Here is a 19791-nt window from a genome sequence, read left to right as displayed (position 1 = left end):
ATAATCACCCGCACCTTGTTTAACTTGATGAAGTAGTCCAATCCAGCTTCGAAGGCATTTGTGTCACAGTTCATCTGGAGAACAGAAAACTGATCTGTAAATGCTTCGTTATAATTAAACCCTCAGCAAAGTCAAGTGGTTTACAGATTATGCAACAGTGCTAAAGGCGTTATTTATACATATTGACTGTGAGCCGAGGTTATTAAATATCTTATCCTAGAAAATAACTGCTGTTCTTGACAAGATCAGCTAACTCGGCAACGGTCAGAAAATCATTTAGAAAAAAAGCTTGCAGTTCCTGGAAATATGAGTTAGTGAATGAATCACGTGGTGTGTTACTGAGCCACACAGAGTGACAAGGTCACTGGTACAATTCCTGGATTATGCTGAGGTAGCTGATCTCACTTGACGCTAGAGGCAGGAAAAATAAAAACAGCAGCAGTTTCTGACCTTCCTTCAATGTTGCCTGCTGCAAAGTGCAGACACGGAGGCATTTGATGATGATGGAATCAGGCCTGGCTGTGATGTCCGAGGGTCAAATAGATTACTGATCCTAAGTTGATGCATAAAGAATGGGCAAAGTACTAGCAGATTCCCAGCACCCATCCGATCACAAGGCAGCATGGGTGACCTTTTTCAGAAGAGGATGGGGAAAAAATGGCCATAAGAAGAGCATCTAAAGACTAACTTAACACTTTGATGAATAAAGACAGGTTTAGCGTTCAGAATTCATGATTGTTTGATCCAATGCTATATAAATAGTAGTTTCAATTGAAAAAAACTAAGCAAAAGCCATTTAATCCTGAGTGTCACTGATCTCTGAGGCTTCTTCTTTGCTTGGGTGAGAGCAATGATGTTGTCTCCTTTCCCCTCGGTCTCTCCCTGGTGTTAGGTGCTGCCTTGTCCAGCAGAAAGAGAAAACGACTGTTGGAATAATAACTGGAGGTGTAGAAGACAAGTGTTTAGAGGTGGAGAAGCAGCAGCTTGGAGTGGGACAGGGGGGTGATGAATGTAAAGCAAAGTGTATGTAATGTCAAGTGAGGAAGCAGTGGTGAGAGGTTTGATGGTTGTGCAAGTGGTAATGTGTGAGAAGAGAATGGGCTAAGGGTTTGAAAAGAGGAAGGGAGGTATTGCAGTGTGCCCTTATAATTGTAGCTAGAAGGATAGGGCAGAGAATTGTTATGAATGGTAGGGGAGGGAGTAAAAGGAGTGTTGTGAGATATTGTGATAGTTGGCGAGATGATGAGTGTTATGACCACTGGACTTTATGATGGTTATGTTTTAAACTGTCTCCTTTAAGTCAAGGTAAAATGGAGTAATTTGGAGAGGGGCATGTGACCTCATACTAAATCTGCCTGGAGACAGGCCCATGTGACTTCATTGGAAATCTGCTTGGAGACAAACCCACGTGACCTGAAACTCAAATTGAAACTTATTCAAAGTAAGGTACAAGCTTTAACACCTGGACATAAAGGAGAAAGCAGCTGGCCTTACTGCATACAGACTCACAGAGTCAGGCAGACAGAAAGATTTGGGGGAAGAAGACTCACAACTGGTGCAGCTCTGCCAAGCAGGAAAAGAGGGCCAATTTCGGGTTAACAACCAAGCAGAGTGCTGGTGAGCATGATTCTTAGTTTGAAGAAACAAGGAAAGTTAAAGGCCATGGAATTGCCAGAGGGTCCCTTGCTACTGGAAATCCATTTGATTATGCTTAGAAGGCTGAGTGAAGGGGACTTTGTTTAAAAGGACATTGGAAGATTCACTCTGGTGGAGCAGGGAGAAAAGATCCTGTTAAAGCTGGGAGGTGCTTTGGACTTTAAAAGCAAGACTACATCTCTTCTCAGAGTGCAGTGTAGTGTATAAATGAGGCGTGGGGTTTTCGGTAGTGTTAATGAGTCATAAAGGAATACTTTTTCTTCAGTTTAGTGTATTTGTTGCCGCTAAGTAATGTCTAGCCGAAGTTGATTTTAGTTTGCTTGTTACGGTAGAAGTTTTAAAACGTGAAATCTTGTTGTGCAGCTGTTTGAGTCAGTCACTGGGAAATTCATATCTCTTTTTAAAAGTTATCAGTCTCTATGGGGATTATAACAAGAATTATACTTGTCTTTGTTGTTCTTGTGGTTTATTGAACCTCTTTGTGCATTAAACACAGCTTCTGTGAGAAATACTAATGCCACCAGTTCTGCAGCCTCCTCTTTTCAGGCCCGCTTCATAGTGGCTTTGAGGACATTCCTCCTGTTCCTGGGGAACAGTACCTCCCTCATGGCCCTAACTTCCTCCAGGGAGGCACTTAGGGACGGAAGGCATCAGAAATGTGGAAGGGCAGCCCTCCGACTCATTTCCTGTTGTTAATAATGTGTTTCACAGTTGGTCAAGGAGAAGCAAGTAGGGAATACGACCTCACTTGAAGAAGTGCATCCCCATGCTAACCAGGCCTCTTGAGTTGGATGGAAATCAAACGTGTCATGTGCGTGGACAGCTCGCTTTCTCATTCGATAGGGAGGAGGTTACGTTAAATGGAAATAAGGCTTGAATGTCAACATAGCCCATGCCTCAAGCTCACAACACAATTAGGAGCTTCCTGTCCAGTCTGCCACCCCTCGCTAATGAGCCCGTTTTGCCCCTGAGTTAAAATTGGGCCTGGGTCTTCAGTTTAACATTTCACAACTCAGAACTCCATCAGTACTGCACTGAAGTATCAGTTTGGATTATGTGCTCAGGGCCTGGTGTGGGGTTTGAAACTTAAAAGCTTCCAGTTTGGAGGAGGGAGTGTTACCACTGAGCCAAGCTGACACCACCAAAAGGAAAAAAAAAACAGTAAAACTTGGAAATGAAGGGTACCAGTAAAACTTGTCTGAAGTGGTTTTGTACACTTTAAAATGATGCTCCAGTATAACTGATGCCAGGATTACTGATTCTTACTGGGAATAGAAAACATTGAACCGGTTTTTCCCTTTTGGGGTACATCCAATAAATCACTTAGCAGCTGGTAACAGGCCAGCACTTTCTTAATTATGGATAAAAATTGCTGATTTGTTTACTAAATTGCGGTGTGATATGAAGCCTGGGGGGAAAGGAAGAAATAAGCAAAGCCCCATTTTAACTTGGAGTAGGAGTGGAGCAGGCAGGTTCTGAGGCAGGAGTCGCAGCTGCAGGCCTGGGCAATTGTAAATCCTGGGCTTCATTATCATTCTCCAGGTCACGCTCTCACCCGAAGCCAGCAACAATGGAGCCAGCAGGAAAGAAGCTGCTGGGGGGATCCGCAGAAATGGGACTTGGCATGAAATATGCAGGAGTCTGGGAGACGATCACAACTGGGTGAAAAGAGGTTACCCTGAGGCAGGAGGAGCAGGTCTGCCAGGAAACAAAAATACAAATTTAAGAAATTAAACTTACCTGACCCTCTTCTGGGCCTGATCCTGTCTATTGCCACCATTCAATGGCAGGTCCGACACTGTTCACATGCAAAGTAAAAATCGTGTCAGATCCAAGTGAACGCCATTGGATCCTGATATATAACTAGTAGTGAGGCCCAGGCCTGCCTATGGCTGAAATCCTTCCTGAGGCGAGATCTAGCAAGCGTGTAGGTGAGGAACACAGCAGGAAGCACCCAATCGCCATTTTAACCATCAGCCCACACCATTTCTGTTGGGCGATCAGGGTTAAAACCAGGCTTTTAATCATTTTATAAAACAAAAACACTCCTTTGATAATACTTACAGTGACTTGCGACATATCCAAATACCGACATGAGTATTACTGAAAATGACCACTGTGGGGCAGGGTAGCTTCAATTCTGCTGTAGGAGTTTCATACTAATCAAAAAGTTCCGCTAACGCTGTTAGATTGTGTTAACTCTGTTCAGCATAAAAATATTCACCTTTAGGCATTCAGCATTGCTGCAAGTCTCACATCCACATCTCACAAGCTGCACACACTGCCAGTCATAGAAGCATGACAGCCACATCAGGTTAATATAGCACCCACTGCATACATGCTTCTCTCTTGCAGGATACAGCGGCACACAGCTGGAGACAGCAGGAGCTATCCAGAAGGGGAACAGGCATGCTTGCATATCCTAGCCCCGGTGGAGGAGACAGCGCTTGCCATTATTGGGAGGCCACTGATGATGTCATGGCCAGTGGCAGGGCTGAAGCCACTGAAGATTATGGTATCCTCATTCCCCATTCCTCCTTCTTCTCACATCCCATTTCCCACGCATCCCACACATCCTTCTGATTTACAAGCTGCAGATGCTGCGAGCATGCATCACTTTACCCTTTTGCCTTTTCCCATTCAGACACCCAAGTGGCGAAACCTAGTCAGGCAGTGGAGAAACACCGGGAAGAGGGTGATGACACAGCACCGTCACTTGATTTCATACTCACGGCCACCAGCTCAGCAACTGGTACTGTGTGTATCTTAGAGAATGGATTAATGGCGGGATCTGCACTTGGAGAGACACTGGGCAATGAGTGAACTCTTGCCAGGGCAGGGGACAAGGATAAAACAGGTGCTCACTTGGCGGTGGATGAGGTAGCGCACGAGTTTTGCTGCAGAGGACTCATAAAGGACTTTGATGGGCACTTTCAGCAAAATGCTTGGTGCACTGGGGAGCCGGCAAGAAAGCTTACAGTCAATGTCAGGGAGCACAAGGGAGTCGTGCACCAACTTGGCACAGAGCTTTGTGCAGAGCTTGGAGCCCAATTATTCCAGCGTGCAAGTGGTGGCTAACTCCGCTCGCACACTTGTGGACCCAAACGTGATGCAGCGTCTGACGGCCCTTTGTCGCAACTTCCATTAGTCACGAGCCCAATTTCTCATCCAGTGTTTCCACTTGTGGGAGATTCTAAAACCAGGGGCCATCAATACAAGATAGCTCTAATAGGGAAATAAAGAGTAATTTCTTTACTTAGAGAGTAGTTAGAATGTGGAAGTTGCTATGACAGGAAGTGGTTCAAGCAAATTAGCTACTTCCAAAAGGGAGACTAAATGGGTGCACGGCAGAGAAGAGAAATAGAAAGATAGGCTGGAAGGGTGAGATGAGGCAGATGGAATGGGAGGAGACTCGGGTGGAGTATAAACGCCAGTACAGACTGGCTGGGTTGAATAGCTGGTTTCTGCGCTGTATGTTCTATACTATACAACATAGTGCAGGAAAATAACCTCCAGGCCCTGTGATTTTGACCTGCTGAAAGTTGGATCCTCCCCAGGGGGATGTAAAGGAGGCCGAGGAGTTAAAAGAACCTGGGCCTAAAATTGACACCGTCAAATGGGTTTGACACTTGCCCTGCGTTCTGCCCATCCAAAACCTGCTCCCAGTTAAAATCCACCCCACTCAGCTTTTCGTTTTAGCTCAGCACAGATTAGAGATTACCGCTGTGGTTATTGCCGAGTACCAAATCGGGCAGTACATTTACCCAGGAAGACTATGAAAAGAGCACATTTAGTATCCTACTGCTACTGACCTCTGCTCCCCAGCCTCTAAACGCTTTCTCAAGCCGTAAAGAGTTCATGGCATATGCTCCAAAGTTGTCAATTCCAAATTCCTGCCCTGCTTCCATGATGGCAGTATAGAGTGCAGCAGTATCTTGTCGTTTATGGTACAACTCCCAGCCAAGCTCACCTAGAGTGAAAACTGAGAAGTCAATCAAGCCTAAACCACGCCACAAAAATTAATATTAATATTACTGTTACACTCATTACATTACAAGGAGAGTGGCACAGGTTTCTTTCTTCACCTTTCAACTCTTCCACACTTAGATAAAATAGGATGTACAGCTGGGGTATATCAGCATTACCAGCCGTCACAAACATTGGAATTCTATTCAGTGCAAGTAAATTAGAATGCAAGTAAACTTGTTCATAAGCACACCACAATGTATAATGCAATGGCTAACATTATTTACTCTGGTCAGAATTTACCTCACTAGGACTTCAGCCATTGCTCTCATCAATTACTGCTATTATGTTCTCTAGGATTTACAGCACTACTTATTACAGATTTGGCAAGAATGTACAAACATCGGAATGTTGGAAAGAGTTTGCTTAGACATTCCATCTAAATAATCCTCGGGTTTTGGTCACAGGTTTGGAAGGAGCAGTCTGAGGAGCCTTGGTGAGTTGCTGCAGTGTGTCTTGTAGATGGTACACACTCCTGTCACTTGTGCGTCGGTGATGGAGGGAGTGAATGTTGAAAGTGGTGGATGGGTTGCCGACCAAATGGGCTGCTTTGTCCCGGATGGTGTTTCTTGAGTGTTGTTGGAGCTGCACTCATCCAGGCAAGTGGAGAGTATTCCATCACACTCCTGACTTGTAGATGGTGCACAGGGTTTGGAGAGTGAGGAGCTGAGTTACTTGCTGCAGAATTCCAAAGCTCTGGCTCACTCTTGTAGCGGCAGTATTTCTATGGCTAATCCAGTTAAACTTCTGGTCAATGGTAACCCCCAGCATGTTGATAGTGGGAGGATTCCACGATGGTAATGCCATTGAATGTAATGGGGAGATGGTTAGAGCCTCTCTTGCCGGAGATGGTTATTGCCTGGCATTAGAGTGGCGCAAATGTTCTTTCCACTTATCAGCCCATTATGTGGAACACATCTCAGAGGGAGAAAATTTTATAGATGCAGTCCTCCCTTCAAATCGCATCTCAACCACAAAAAAGACATTCCTTGGACTATATCTAAAAAGTGGGTTTATTATACAGGCATGCATTTAAAACAAACAATTCATTTATCACCAGGCCTACCCTAGTGCTTCTCTGCTATTTTGAAACCTTTCCTGATGTTGTACTAAAGTGCTACCTGAACCCCAGGGTCACTAGTGATGCTCAACCTCACTACGGTCTAATGAGCCTCTTGGGGCAGATATTGTTCTCGCCTCAGAGCTTCTGAGTCCTTGGCCCTGAGTCTTCTGCAAACATATGTATGGGAATTCTGGTCCTGTATCCAGCCACCTGTATGAATCCGAAGGGAATCTGTCTCAAAGGTCACATAAACCATCATCAGGAAACATCAGAATTCCTCACTAACTAAGGTTAGAGTTAGGGCACTGTAAAGGAAAAACTTGTGGAAGACCCTGGATATGAGTGCCCACTGGAACTGGACATAAATTTTTGGACACTTTTATAGCAGAAAAGTACCACTTAAGCCCCTCCACCTACGACATCCCCAGGTGCAGCAGCAGAGAAACTTTTGGCTCAGTGACATTACTCAGGGGGTTGTCTTTTGAAGAAAGGTTGGACAGGTTGGACCTGTATCTACTGGAGTTCAGAAGAATGAGAGGTGATCTTATTGAAGTACATAAGATCCTGAGGGTGGATGATGAAAGAATGTTTTCCCTTGTGGGAGAGACTAGAACTAGAGGACAGTTTAAAAATAAGGGGTCTCCCATTTAAAATGGAAATGAGAAGAAACTTTTTCTCTTAGAGGGTCGTGAGTCTTTGTAACTCTCTTCCCAGGAGAGCAGTGGAGACAGGGCCATTGAATATTTTTAAGGCAGGGGTAGATAGGTTCTTGACTAACAAGAGAGTCAAAGGTTATTGGGGGTAGGCAGGAAAGTGGAGTTGAGGCCACAATCAGATCAGCCACGATCTTACTGAATGGCAGAGCAGGCTCGAGGGGTCGAATGGCCTACTCCTGCTTCTAATTCATGTGTTCGTACATACATTAACTCATGCTACAATGAGATAGTCGGTCTTCATTTCTGGGTGACCAGAAATGGGCAGTGGGTGGAGAACAACTGAGAGTCTAGCCGGCTGACAAAGGGAGAGAGTACAGGGAAAAGTGCTGGGCTGGTTTTGAAGAGGTGAGGGAGTGGAGAATTGGGGCTTAGAGAAGGAAGAATGTTTGACTGTGGAAAGCTGTGGTCAGGAGACTGCGGGCTCGGGGTGGGAAGGATGGTGGCAGTGGACAGGAAGTTGAAAGTCAGGGAAACTACAGACAGGAGGCTTGGGGGCTGGTGACCGAGGAATAGAGCCCAGCAGACAGGGGGCTCAACAGGGAGAGAGGGAAATTAGGGAATGGGGTCCTGGAATGACAGCTCAGGTGAGGAGAAGGAGGCTCAAGAATGGGGTTGGTGTGAGGTTCAGCATTTCCTACAGAGATGTAGGGGAACAGTAGTAACATGGGTGGAAGTGGCACCAAGAGGGAAGCTGCCAGTAAAGGGTGGGGTGAAAACTGGGGATCTAACTGTGAAAAAACAATGAAGGATGGTTTCCACTGATGGGTGAATGGGACTCAAGAGCACAGAGGTCATGGTCTCTCACTGGAAGAACCAAGGGGGAAAGGAGAAGAAAGATTTTTGCACTTAGGGCACACTGTGCCAGAAGTCATCCCTCACCACCAGATGGAACCCTCATTAGGGGTTAGACACTCTCCCATCTTCACCTCACCCACACACCCCTGATACTCCCCAATCATTACCTCCCCCATCCCCACCCCTGACACTCTCCCATCCTCACCTCACCCAATCTTCATCTCACTCACATTCCCCCATCCTCCCCTCATCCATCCACACCACTCACATTCGCCCATCCTCACCTCCCACACTCCCCCGTCCCCATTCCCCATACACTCTTATCTTCACCCACCCCACCCTCCCCCATCCTTACCTCATCCTCTCCCATCCTCACCTCACCCATCTCCATCCCCAAACTCCCCCATCCCCACCCCCACACTCTCCCATCCTCACCCCCCACATCCTCCCAGCCTCACCCGCCACATCCCCACCCCCACACTCTCCCATCCTCACGCCCGGCATCCTCCCATCCCCACCCCCACACTCTCCCATCCTCACCCCCCACATCCTCCCAACCTCACCCGCCACATCCGCACCCCCACACTCTCCCATCCTCACCCCCCACATCCTTACCCCCACACTTCCCCATACTTACCTCACTCCCACACTCTCCTACCCTCACCTCACCCATCCCCACACCCTCCCATCCTCACCTCACCCCCGCAATCCCCCTTCCTCAGCTCACCTACACACACTTCCCCATCCTCACCCCCTCCCTCCCAATCATCCAGTGTGAATGAAGCTCAGGCCCTTGAAATCTGAGTGTGCGTCACTGCACTGAAGAACTGGACTTTTATGGAACAAGTGGTTGGCCAAGGCCATGTATTGATCAAACTGTTGTCTCTGATTGGAGGTGGTTGCTGCAGTTGGAAAGTTTGGGTCGCTGAGTCAGACTAAATTACAACAGCATTTGCAAAGAAAAGCTGCATTTCTGTGGGTAGATTGGCTCCTATGATGGGTAGCACCAGATGGTGTCTATGTGTGTGTGTGTGTAAATGTATGTGTGTGTGTATGGGGGGGGGGGGAGGTGGGTGTCAGGAATTGCACAGCTTTTCAGTAATGCTAGTAATGTTAACCGGATGGATTGGGCTGAGGGGTGCTAAGGAGCATGATGGTGAAGCCGCCAAGCACAACTGCAAAGTGTTCAGGAAAGAAAACTGACAGGAAATTGAACACATATTTTACTAATGCAAAAGTGAAGTCTCATGACATCAGGTCAAACATGGGCAAGGAAGCCTCCACCCTGATTAAAATCTACCTACCCTCCCTCTGCGGATGAATTAGTACTCCTCCATAGAGTCATAGAGTTATACAGCACAGAAACAGGCCCTTCGGCCCATCCTGTCCGTGCCAGCCATCAAGCACCAATCTATTCTAATCCCATCTTCCAGCACTTGGCCTGCAGCCCTCTATGCTATGGTGTTTCAAGGGCTCATCTAAATACTTCTTAAATGTTGTGAGGGTTCCTGCCTCTACCACCCCCTCAAGTAATGTGTTCCAGATTCCAACCACCCTCTGGGTGAAAACATTTTTCCTCAAATCCCCGCTAAACCTCCTGCCCCTTACCTTAAATCTATACCCCCTGGTTATTGACATCTCCGCTAAAGGGAAAAGTTTCTTCCTATCTATGCCCCTCATAATTTTGTATACCTCTATCAGGTCCCCCCTCAGCCTTCCCTGCTCTAAGGAAAGTAACTCAGCCTATTCAGTCTCTCTTCATAGACGAAACGCTCGAGCCCAGGCAACATCCTGGTAAATCTCCTCTGCACCCTCTCCAATGCAATCACATCCTTCCTATAGTGTGGCGACCAGAACTGCACACAGTACTCCAGCTGTGGCCTAACCAGCATTTTATACAGCTCCAACATAACCTCCTTGCTCTTATATTCTATGCCTCAGCTAATAAAGGCAAGTATCCTATTTGCCTTCTCAACCACCTTATCTACCTGTGCTGTTGCCTTCAGGGATCTATGGACATGTACACCGAGGTCCTTCTGATCCTCTGTACTTCCTAGGGTCCTACCATTCATTGTGTATTCCCTTGCCGTGTTAGTCCTCACATAGCAGCCTGGGATACATCTTACTTGGGCCTGGCTAAAACTGCTCGTACCTCCTCCCTTTCAATGCTAATTTGTTCAAGTATATCACAATCCCCCTCCCTGATTTCTACACCTATATCGTCCTTCTCCATAGTGAACACAGATGAAAAGTAATCATTCAAAACCTCACCTACGTCCTCCGGCTCCACACACTGATTGCTACTTTGGTCCCCAGTGGGCCTTACTCTTTCCCTGGTTATCCTCTTGCCTACCCCCAATTGAGGACCTTTATTTCTGGTCCATCTTTGTCCTTTTCCATAACTACCTTAAATCTTACAGAGTTATGGTCACTATCCCCGGAATGCTCCACCACTGATACTTCTACCACTTGCCCAGCTTCATTCCCTAAAATTAGGTCCAGTACCGCCCCTTCTCTTGTAGGACTTTCTACATGCTGGCTCAAAAAGCTCTCCTGGATGCACTTTAAGAATTCCGCCCCCTCTAAGCCTTTCACACTAAGACTATCCCAGTTGAAATCCCCTACTATTATTACCTCATTATTTTTACACTTCACTGACATTTGCCTACATATTTGCTCCTCTATCTCCCCCTAACTGTTTGGAGGCCTATAGTACACTTCCAGCAAGGTGATTGCCCCCTTTTTGTTTTTAAGTTCTACCCATATGGCCTCATTTGAAGAACCTTCTAAGATAACATCCCTCCTTTCTACACTAATTGACTCCTTGATCAACAGTGCAATGCCATCTCCTCTTTTTCACCGCTCCATCCCCCCACCTGAAGATTCTGTACCCTGGAATATTGAGCTGCCAGTCCTGCCCTTCCCTCAACCATGTCTCTGTGATAGGAACAATATCAAATTCCCATGTTTTAATCAACGCCCTCAATTCATCTGCCTTATTTGTAAGACTCCTTGTGTTAAAATAGATGCAATCCAGACTGGCATTATTCCCTTGTGCCGTAACAGGTCTATCCAGCCTTCCAGGCTGGCTTAGTTTCTCTTCTATATTTGGCTGTGCATTACCCCCTACAGTACCTCCACTTTGTATTTCACCCCCACCTGCCAAATTAGTTTAAAACACCCCCCCCCCAGCCGGCAACAGCACTAGCAAACCTCCCCGCAAGGATGTTGGTCCTGTTTCAGTTCAGGTGCAACCCGTCGACTTGTACAGGCCCCACCTTCGCCAGAAATAGACCCAGTGATCCAGGAAACTAAAGCCCTCCCTCCTGCAACATCTCTTCAGCCACGCATTCATCCTCTCTATCCTCCTATTCCTATACTCACTTGCACGTGATTACAACCTTTGAGGTCCTGCTTTTTAATCTGCTACCTAGCTCCCTAAATTTTTGTCGCAGGACCTCATCCCTCTTTCTAGCTATGTCGTTGGTACCAATGTGAACCACGACCTCTGACTGTTCGCCCTCCCCCTTCAGAATGCCCTGCAGCTGTTCTGTTCCTTGACCCTGGCACCAGGGAGGCAACACACCATCCTGGAGTCACATCTATGACCACAGAAGCGCCTGTCTGCACCCTCATTATTGAGTCTCCTACCACTATTGGTCTTGCACTCTTACTCCTCCCATGTTGTGCAGCTAAGGAACCCACAGTGCTGGGAACTTGGCTCTGGCTGCACTCCCTGGAGGAACCAGCGCCCTCACCGTTTTCCAACATAGAAAAATGGTTCTTGAGTGACATGCGCTCTGGGGCTTTCCTGACTACCTGCCTGCCTCCCTTCTTCCGACTGGTGGTCACCCATTCCTTCTCTGACTGCACATTTAAAAACATGCTATCCATGTAACCCTCAGCCTCGCGGACGCACCGCTGTGCCTCCAGCTGATGCTCAAGCTCCGAAACCCATTGCTCAAGCTGGTCAAGCCAGTGGCACTTCCTGCACATGTGGTCATCTAGGCTGCAAGGAGAATTCTCACATGCTGCAGGCCATACAACACACGGGACTGAGCTTTGTTTGTTTTTAATTAAAAGACTATTTCCTTCAGTTGAAGCCAAGTAAAAAACCATTTAGTTTTTCTTTAAAAAAATGCTGAAACTCTTGCGTTCTGTAACGTCACTTTAAAGTGGAAAAAAAAACTTAGCCACTACCTACCAATCAGCTCTCACCTTTGCCCTGACATCACTCCTTTCGAATTCCAGTGCTTCCGAGTGGTCTGGGTGAGAACCGGCTCCCTTGCAGGTAAACTCCACTCCGCTCTTCATACGGCCGTTCCGCTCCCTCAAAGGTAAACTCCCACTCTTTATACAGCCGCTCCACTCCCACTCTTTATACAGCCGCTCCACCCCCACTCTTTATACAGCCGCTCCACTCCCACCCTTTATACAGCCGCTCCACTCCCACTCTTTATACAGCCGCTCCACTCCCACTCTTTATACAGCCGCTCCACCCCCACTCTTTATACAGCCGCTCCACCCCCACTCTTTATACAGCCGCTCCACTTCCACTCTTTATACAGCCGCTCCACTCCCACTCTTTATACAGCCGCTCCACTCCCACCCTTTATACAGCCGCTCCACTCCCGCCCTTTATACAGCCGCTCCACTCCCTCTTTATACAGCCGCTCCACTCCTACTCTTTATACAGCCGCTCCACTCCCACTCTTTATACAGCCGCTCCACTCCCACCCTTTATACAGCCGCTCCACTCCCACTCTTTATACAGCCGCTCCACTCCCACCCTTTATACAGCCGCTCCACTCCCGCCCTTTATACAGCCGCTCCACTCCCTCTTTATACAGCCGCTCCACTCCCACTCTTTATACAGCCGCTCCACTCCCACTCTTTATACAGCCGCTCCACCCCCACTCTTTATACAGCCGCTCCACTCCCACCCTTTATACAGCCGCTCCACTCCCTCTTTATACAGCCGCTCCACTCCCACTCTTTATACAGCCGCTCCACTCCCACTCTTTATGCAGCCGCTCCACTCCCTCTTTATACAGCCGCTCCACTCCCTCTTTATACAGCCGCTCCACTCCCTCTTTATACAGCCGCTCCACTCCCACTCTTTATACAGCCGCTCCACTCCCTCTTTATACAGCCGCTCCACTCCCGCTCTTTATACAGCCGCTCCACTCCCGCTCTTTATACAGCCGCTCCACTCCCTCTTTATACAGCCGCTCCACTCCCGCTCTTTATACAGCCGCTCCACTCCCGCTCTTTATACAGCCGCTCCACTCCCACTCTTTATGCAGCCGTTCCACTCCCACTCTTTATACATCCGCTCCACTCCCACCCTTTATACATCCGCTCCACTCCCGCCCTTTATACAGCCGCTCCACTCCCGCCCTTTATACAGCCGCTCCACTCCCGCCCTTTATACAGCCGCTCCACTCCCACTCTTTATACAGCCGCTCCACTCCCTCTTTATACAGCCGCTCCACTCCCTCTTTATACAGCCGCTCCATTCCCACTCTTTATACAGCCGCTCCACCCCCACTCTTTATACAGCCGCTCCACTCCCACCCTTTATACAGCCGCTCCACTCCCACTCTTTATACAGCCACTCCACTCCCACTCTTTATACAGCCGCTCCACCCCCACTCTTTATACAGCCGCTCCACCCCCACTCTTTATACAGCCGCTCCACTCCCACCCTTTATACAGCCGCTCCACTCCCACTCTTTATACAGCCGCTCCACTCCCACTCTTTATACAGCCGCTCCACTCCCACTCTTTATACAGCCGCTCCACTCCCGCCCTTTATACAGCCGCTCCACTCCCTCTTTATACAGCGTGACTCGGTAGCGTCACTATTGACCAAGCTGGCTGAGTCCTGAAGGACATATCTGCTAGACTGGGCATGTGGTGAGAGAGCCAACAGAAAGGAAAAACTTTCTTGACCTCACCCCTCACCCTCACTAATCTCCTTGCTGCAGTTGCCTCTGTCCATGGAGTGTTGGCAGGAGTGACCAAGAATGACCTTGTGGAGACCAAGTCCTGTCTTTGCACTAAGGACAGCCTCCATCCTGTTGAATGGCACTGCCACCTTGCTAAATGCAATCGATTCAGAACAGGTTTAGCAGCTCAAAACTGGGCATTCATGAGGCACCGTGAGCTATTAGTAGCAGCAGAATTGTGTACAGCTTCTTGTCTCCATACAGAGACAGCCTGCTCCCAGTTTGAAAACATTAACACCTCTTTCCCCCGGTTTAACCCTTCTGCTGGTGAAACCCTCATTTATATCACAAAATTACATCAAAAATACAGCACAGGAACAGGCTGTTCGCCCAACTAGTCCATGTTTGTGTTTATTTTTTTTAAATTTTTTTTTTACTTTGTGCATTACTTTATTTGTTTTGGAAACTGTAGCGTTTTCAAAAAAAACTAGAAGCTATTCGCAGTTCATTTTTAACAGAACATTTACAATTTAGTTTTCATCAACGTTAACTGTCTGCAGACCTTTGTAGGATGTGACAGGAACATAATTTATATTGCACACAAATCTCCTTCTGTTCCTTTTATCTCAGCCTATCAGCATATCTTTCAATTCCCTTTTCTCATGATTTTTTTCTAGTTCCTTTTTGAAAGTATTTAAGCTATTTGCCTCAATCACATCCGGAAGTAGCAAGTTCCACACAAATCACTGAGTAAATGTAATTTCTCCTCATTCTGGTTCCATCTTTATAATCTGCACTTTCTCCAGTGTTTCTATGTCCTTTTTTATATATAGTACTGAAACTCAGAAGTGAACACTATAATCAAGGTGCAACTGAAAGCAGGCTCCTATACAAGCTTAGCATAATTCTATAAACATCCCTCTGTAAGCTTCAGGCTCAACTACAACGTTTCCTTTGCTAATCCCCTATCCTCCTCCAACAACCTACACCTTGTCCAAACCTCAGCTGCTTGAATCCCACCCCAAACTGAGTCCTGATTGCCTGTTATCCTTGTTTTCACTTGACTTCTGGCCCACCAACATCTCAAATTTGCAATTCTTGTCCTTTCAGATGTTTCCAAAGCCTTACTCTTCATAACTCTAATTTCCTTTTACAGCTGTACAACCTCTCTCCTTTCTCTCCCTTACCATCTTTGTTCCTCTGATTCTAGCCTCTTTGTGCATCTCTTCTCCCCTTCAATCTCCGCCTCCCCCTCTCCGCCGCCACCACCTGTTTGCTGCACCATTTGTCTTTACCAACCTAGGTCACAACATTTGGAATTTCCTTATTTTCATTCCAATCTGTCCATCACGCTCTTCTATTAAGTTCTTTAATTGTCACCTCAAGAGCAATTAGGGATGGGCAATAAATGCCGGCCTAGCCAGCGAAGTCCACATCCCTTGAATGAATTTTTAAAAAACACAATCTTATGGCCCGACATATCCGTCACTCTACCATTACCATCGAGCCAGAGGACCAACGCTGGTTCAATGAGGAGTGCTGGGGAGCGTGCCAGGAACAGCACCAAGCATACCTACAAATGAGGTGCCAATCTAGTGAAGTTACAAGACTGAACTACTTGCATGCCAAACAGTGGAAGCAGAATGCAATAGACAGAGCAAGTACACAAGCAATGGATCAGGTAATAGCTTTGCAATCCTGCCAAGACCAGTCATAAATGATGCTAGACAATTAAACAACTGCGGAGGCTCCAAAAACATCCCCATCGTCAATTATGTGGGAGTTAGCCCAGCACATAAATGCAAAAGTTAAGGCTGAAGCATTGGCAGCCATTTTCAACCAGGACTGCCAACTGGATGATCCATCTTGGCCTGCTCCTGAGGTTCCCAGAATCACAGATGCAGATATTTAGCTCATTTGATTCACTCCATGTGTTATCAAGAAATGGCTAAAGCTGCTGGATACTGCAAAGGCGATGGGCCCTGACAACACAGAACACAGGGGCTAGCACCCCTGGCCAAGCTGCTCCAGTACAGATACAACACTGGCATTTATCTGGCAAAGTGGAAAATTGTCCAGTTATGTCCTGCCCACAAAAAGAAACATAAATCCAATCCGGCCAATTACCACCCCATCAGCCGACTCTCAATCATCAGCAAAGTGATGAATGGTGCCGTCAATAGTTTTATCAAGCAGCACTAACACAGCAATAACCTGCTCACTGATGTTCAGTTTGGGATATGCCAGCAGCACTTGGTTCCAGACCTCACACCTGCTTTAGTTCAAATATGGACCAAAGAGCTGAATTCCAAAGGTGAGGTGAGAGCAATCATCCTTGACATCAAGGTAGCATTTGATTTAAAATTGAAATCAATGGGAATTGAGGGGAAACTTTCCACTGGTTGGAGTCATATACGCAGCATAAAAGGAAGATGACTGTAGTTGCTAGAGGCCAATCATCTCAGTAACAGGATATAACAGCTGGAGTTCCTCAGGGCAGTGTCCAAGGATCAACCATCCTTATCACAAGAAACTTGACACCATTCAGGATAAGCCTGTTTGATCGGCACCTCATCTAAACCTTAAACATTCACTCCCTCCACCACCGGTGTTTAGTGGCAGCAGTGTGTGTGTAACATCTACAAGATGCACTGCGGCAACTTGCTGAGGCTCAACATGGCAGTGCCTAAGCTGCCTGCAGAGAAGGTATAAATTAAAAGGCTCAAAGCTGACAGGACCATTAGGTTGGAGGGGAAACCCCTTCGCAGGCCTATTCACAACTCCAGCATTTCATCCCCATAGTCCCATCATTGGAGAACTGAGCCTCCAGCTTCGATGGCCAGCCCGACCTGCCTCCAGAAGGCTGCCTCAATTGAGGTGGCGACCCCCGTACATGGTGGGGGGGGGCTAATCTGACAGCAGGAAAATACTGGTGCCGATGAAAAATGGCCCCTAAGCAGGGTCTTAATTGGCCTAATTGGCTGTTCACCCTCATGGAGTGGGCAGCCAACCTGGTTGCCTGTCTGCCTTGGGAAAGTCTCCTGGTGACGGGAATGAGTGGGGAGCCATCCTGACATGACTACCCCCTATTTTCCTCCCCCTCACTGCCACCAACCCCACATCCCCCCTCCCCACCACCACTGCCTCCGCCACCTTCAATTCTATCTCCATGGGGCCATGAAAATCCAGCCCCATGTTTCTCGAATCTACTTTCTGCTTTAATACTACATTTTTTTTTTAGTTGTGAGCTAATTACAAGACATTTTTCAGACAGGATTTATTATTTATCAAAATAGCAGCACAATTGCAGTGTTTTCAGGCTGCAAATGATGTGATAATTGGGCTATTAAATTTGTCTGGAGACAGGCAGAGCCAACTAAATTGCAAGAGAATTGGAGCAAATTTGTCATTAACTATTTGGGGAAGATGGCACAAAATGCCCTCTTACCAATAAGACTACTAAAGTATAGAGTATACTGCAGGAAAATTTGATTATATGTTGAAAGTAGTTATTCAAACTTTTACAGATCCTAGGAGAGGCCACATTTGGAATATTGAGTGCAATTTTTGGGTCCCTATCTTATGTTTAAAGCAGAGATTGACAGATTTCTAAATACCAATGACAAAAAGGGATATGGGGACAATGTGGGAAAAAGGCATTGAAGTGGATGGTCAGCCACTATCGTACTGAATGGCGGAGCAGTCCCGATAGGCTGAATAGCATACATCTGCTCCTACATTCCTAAAAAGACATTGATAAGTTGGAGTGGACAACGAGAAGGAACATTCTGGACTTTTGAACTGGAGAAACCCACAGGGTGATACTTATTATGACTGGAAAAAGAAAATAATGGCGCTGTGAAAATGGGGAGGAAAGATCACGATCTGGGCCTTAACTGCGTTAAAAGGAATTAAATAATATTGCTGAAAAAAGAGACAACATGTTGAAGCTCTTCGTCTTGCACTCATCAGGACAGTTTGCTAGAATATCAATAGTAAAGGGAACAACAATTTATATCGCATGAAAAGAGAGTGCTGATTGGTTGGAAAGTGGACTCTGATTGGAAGAAGCATTGCCATGGAGAGTGTACCAGGGTACAGTTAACTGCCAAGTTTTTGTTCAAATTCAAACCAGGCAGATCGACTCTGATTGGTCAAGGCATTACCATGGGGAATGAACCAGGGAATGGCTGTCCCCTAAGTTTTGTTTAGTTGCAAAAGGTGCAATGCATGGACATGTTCCTTCTGTCTTCAATAGTAGAGAACCCATTGGCAGATTTCTCAATTAGCACGTCAAGAAAAGGGAGCTCATTTGTCTGCTGCATTTCAAATGTGAAATTGAGCACAAGATGGAGCTCATTAAGGTGTGTAAGGAAATTCTTACATACGGCTGCAAATTCAAATAAAGCAAATGTATCATCTACATATCACAAATATGCGAGGAGTAGGATTAATTAATTAATAATACAAATTTAAGAGGGCAATTCAACTTGGACACGAAGGCAAAATATATTAAATTAACGTTGCTTCAAAAGCTGTCTACGTTAAAAAAAACAATGGCCTGACCATTTCAGATGGTGGAGTTTCCCTTCCCGCCATTTGAAGAATCGGTGGGGAACACGTCCCTGGTGACTCCAAGGCCTGAATTTTACCTTTGGCGGGAGCACACAATCGGCGGGCCCGGGAGCAGTTGAGAAACGGGCCCCCGACCGTGATCGACCACGATTTCACGCTGGCTGGCTGATTAACGGCCGATTAACGGCCAGCCAGTGAGAAACGGGCGGTGAAAAGCTCAGCGCTGCCGAGGTGGGGGCGGGTAGAGGGCGGGCGATGATGTTTCTGTAAGCGCTGCGAGAGAGCTCCCTGAAGGCAGACATCTGCCTCAGGGAGCTGCAGACCTGAAAATGATCAAATAAAGGTTAAAGAAGCTGCAAAAAAAAATGTCCACGCACCACAATCAAGCACCTGAATATATAGCTGATAAAACGGCTGTCCACAGATATTTATTTTAATTTTATTTCATAACGGGAATTTCATCCCGCCCTTGGATGAGATTTGATGAAAAATGTAAAGGCCGCGTGGCCGATTCACCCATCCGCCAACTGTAAGGTTGGACAGGCCACTAAAAAACGGAGACAACTGCGCCGTTAATTGCCCTCTTAATCGTGGGTGGATGTGCTTACAATTTATGCGCATGTCCTGCGAAAGGAATATCGTGCGAGTGCGCAGTGATGCCAGGATGCTCACCCGATGTCTTCTCGTGCGATTTTATGCCCAATCGGGTCGGGCGCGCGCCCGCTGTGGGATGTAAAATTATGCCCCACATGCCCCGCAGCCATTTCGCGCTCGAATGGTTGCCAACCGGCTGCAGGCAGGAGTTACGCCCCTCACTCAGGAGGAAGTCCCATCTTAGAGAGCTGCCGGCCAACCAGACTGGTAGACAGCTCTCTAGTCCGTGCAGTGACAGGAGCTGCAGTGGATTGAAGAGGAGGTTCAGGGAGGTGCCTGAGCCTAAGTCCCAGGAATAGATGGCAAGTAAGTTTTCGTGGTCCCAAGATGGCAAGGGTAGGGAAGGCCTGGAGGA

At 46.9% G+C, this 19791-nt stretch overlaps 1 protein-coding gene across 2 annotated transcripts in view; it reads right to left on the bottom strand.

Annotated features, from left to right (window-relative positions):
• Window positions 1–19791, bottom strand: part of dmgdh (dimethylglycine dehydrogenase) — a 159083-nt gene that overhangs the window by 11479 nt on the left and 127813 nt on the right. For both annotated transcript variants that reach the window (XM_078563311.1, XM_078563316.1), the window contains 2 exons: window positions 5469–5626; window positions 15–74 (listed from right to left, as the gene is read on the bottom strand). In XM_078563311.1, coding sequence (XP_078419437.1) covers window positions 15–74; window positions 5469–5626 — 218 coding nt within the window. The remainder of the gene's footprint in view (window positions 1–14; window positions 75–5468; window positions 5627–19791) is intronic.

This window comes from Cetorhinus maximus, chromosome 2 (assembly GCF_964194155.1).
Source record: "Cetorhinus maximus chromosome 2, sCetMax3.hap1.1, whole genome shotgun sequence".
In the NCBI taxonomy this organism is placed as follows: Eukaryota; Metazoa; Chordata; class Chondrichthyes; order Lamniformes; family Cetorhinidae; genus Cetorhinus; species Cetorhinus maximus.
This window is presented reverse-complemented; position numbering and strand designations above follow the sequence as displayed.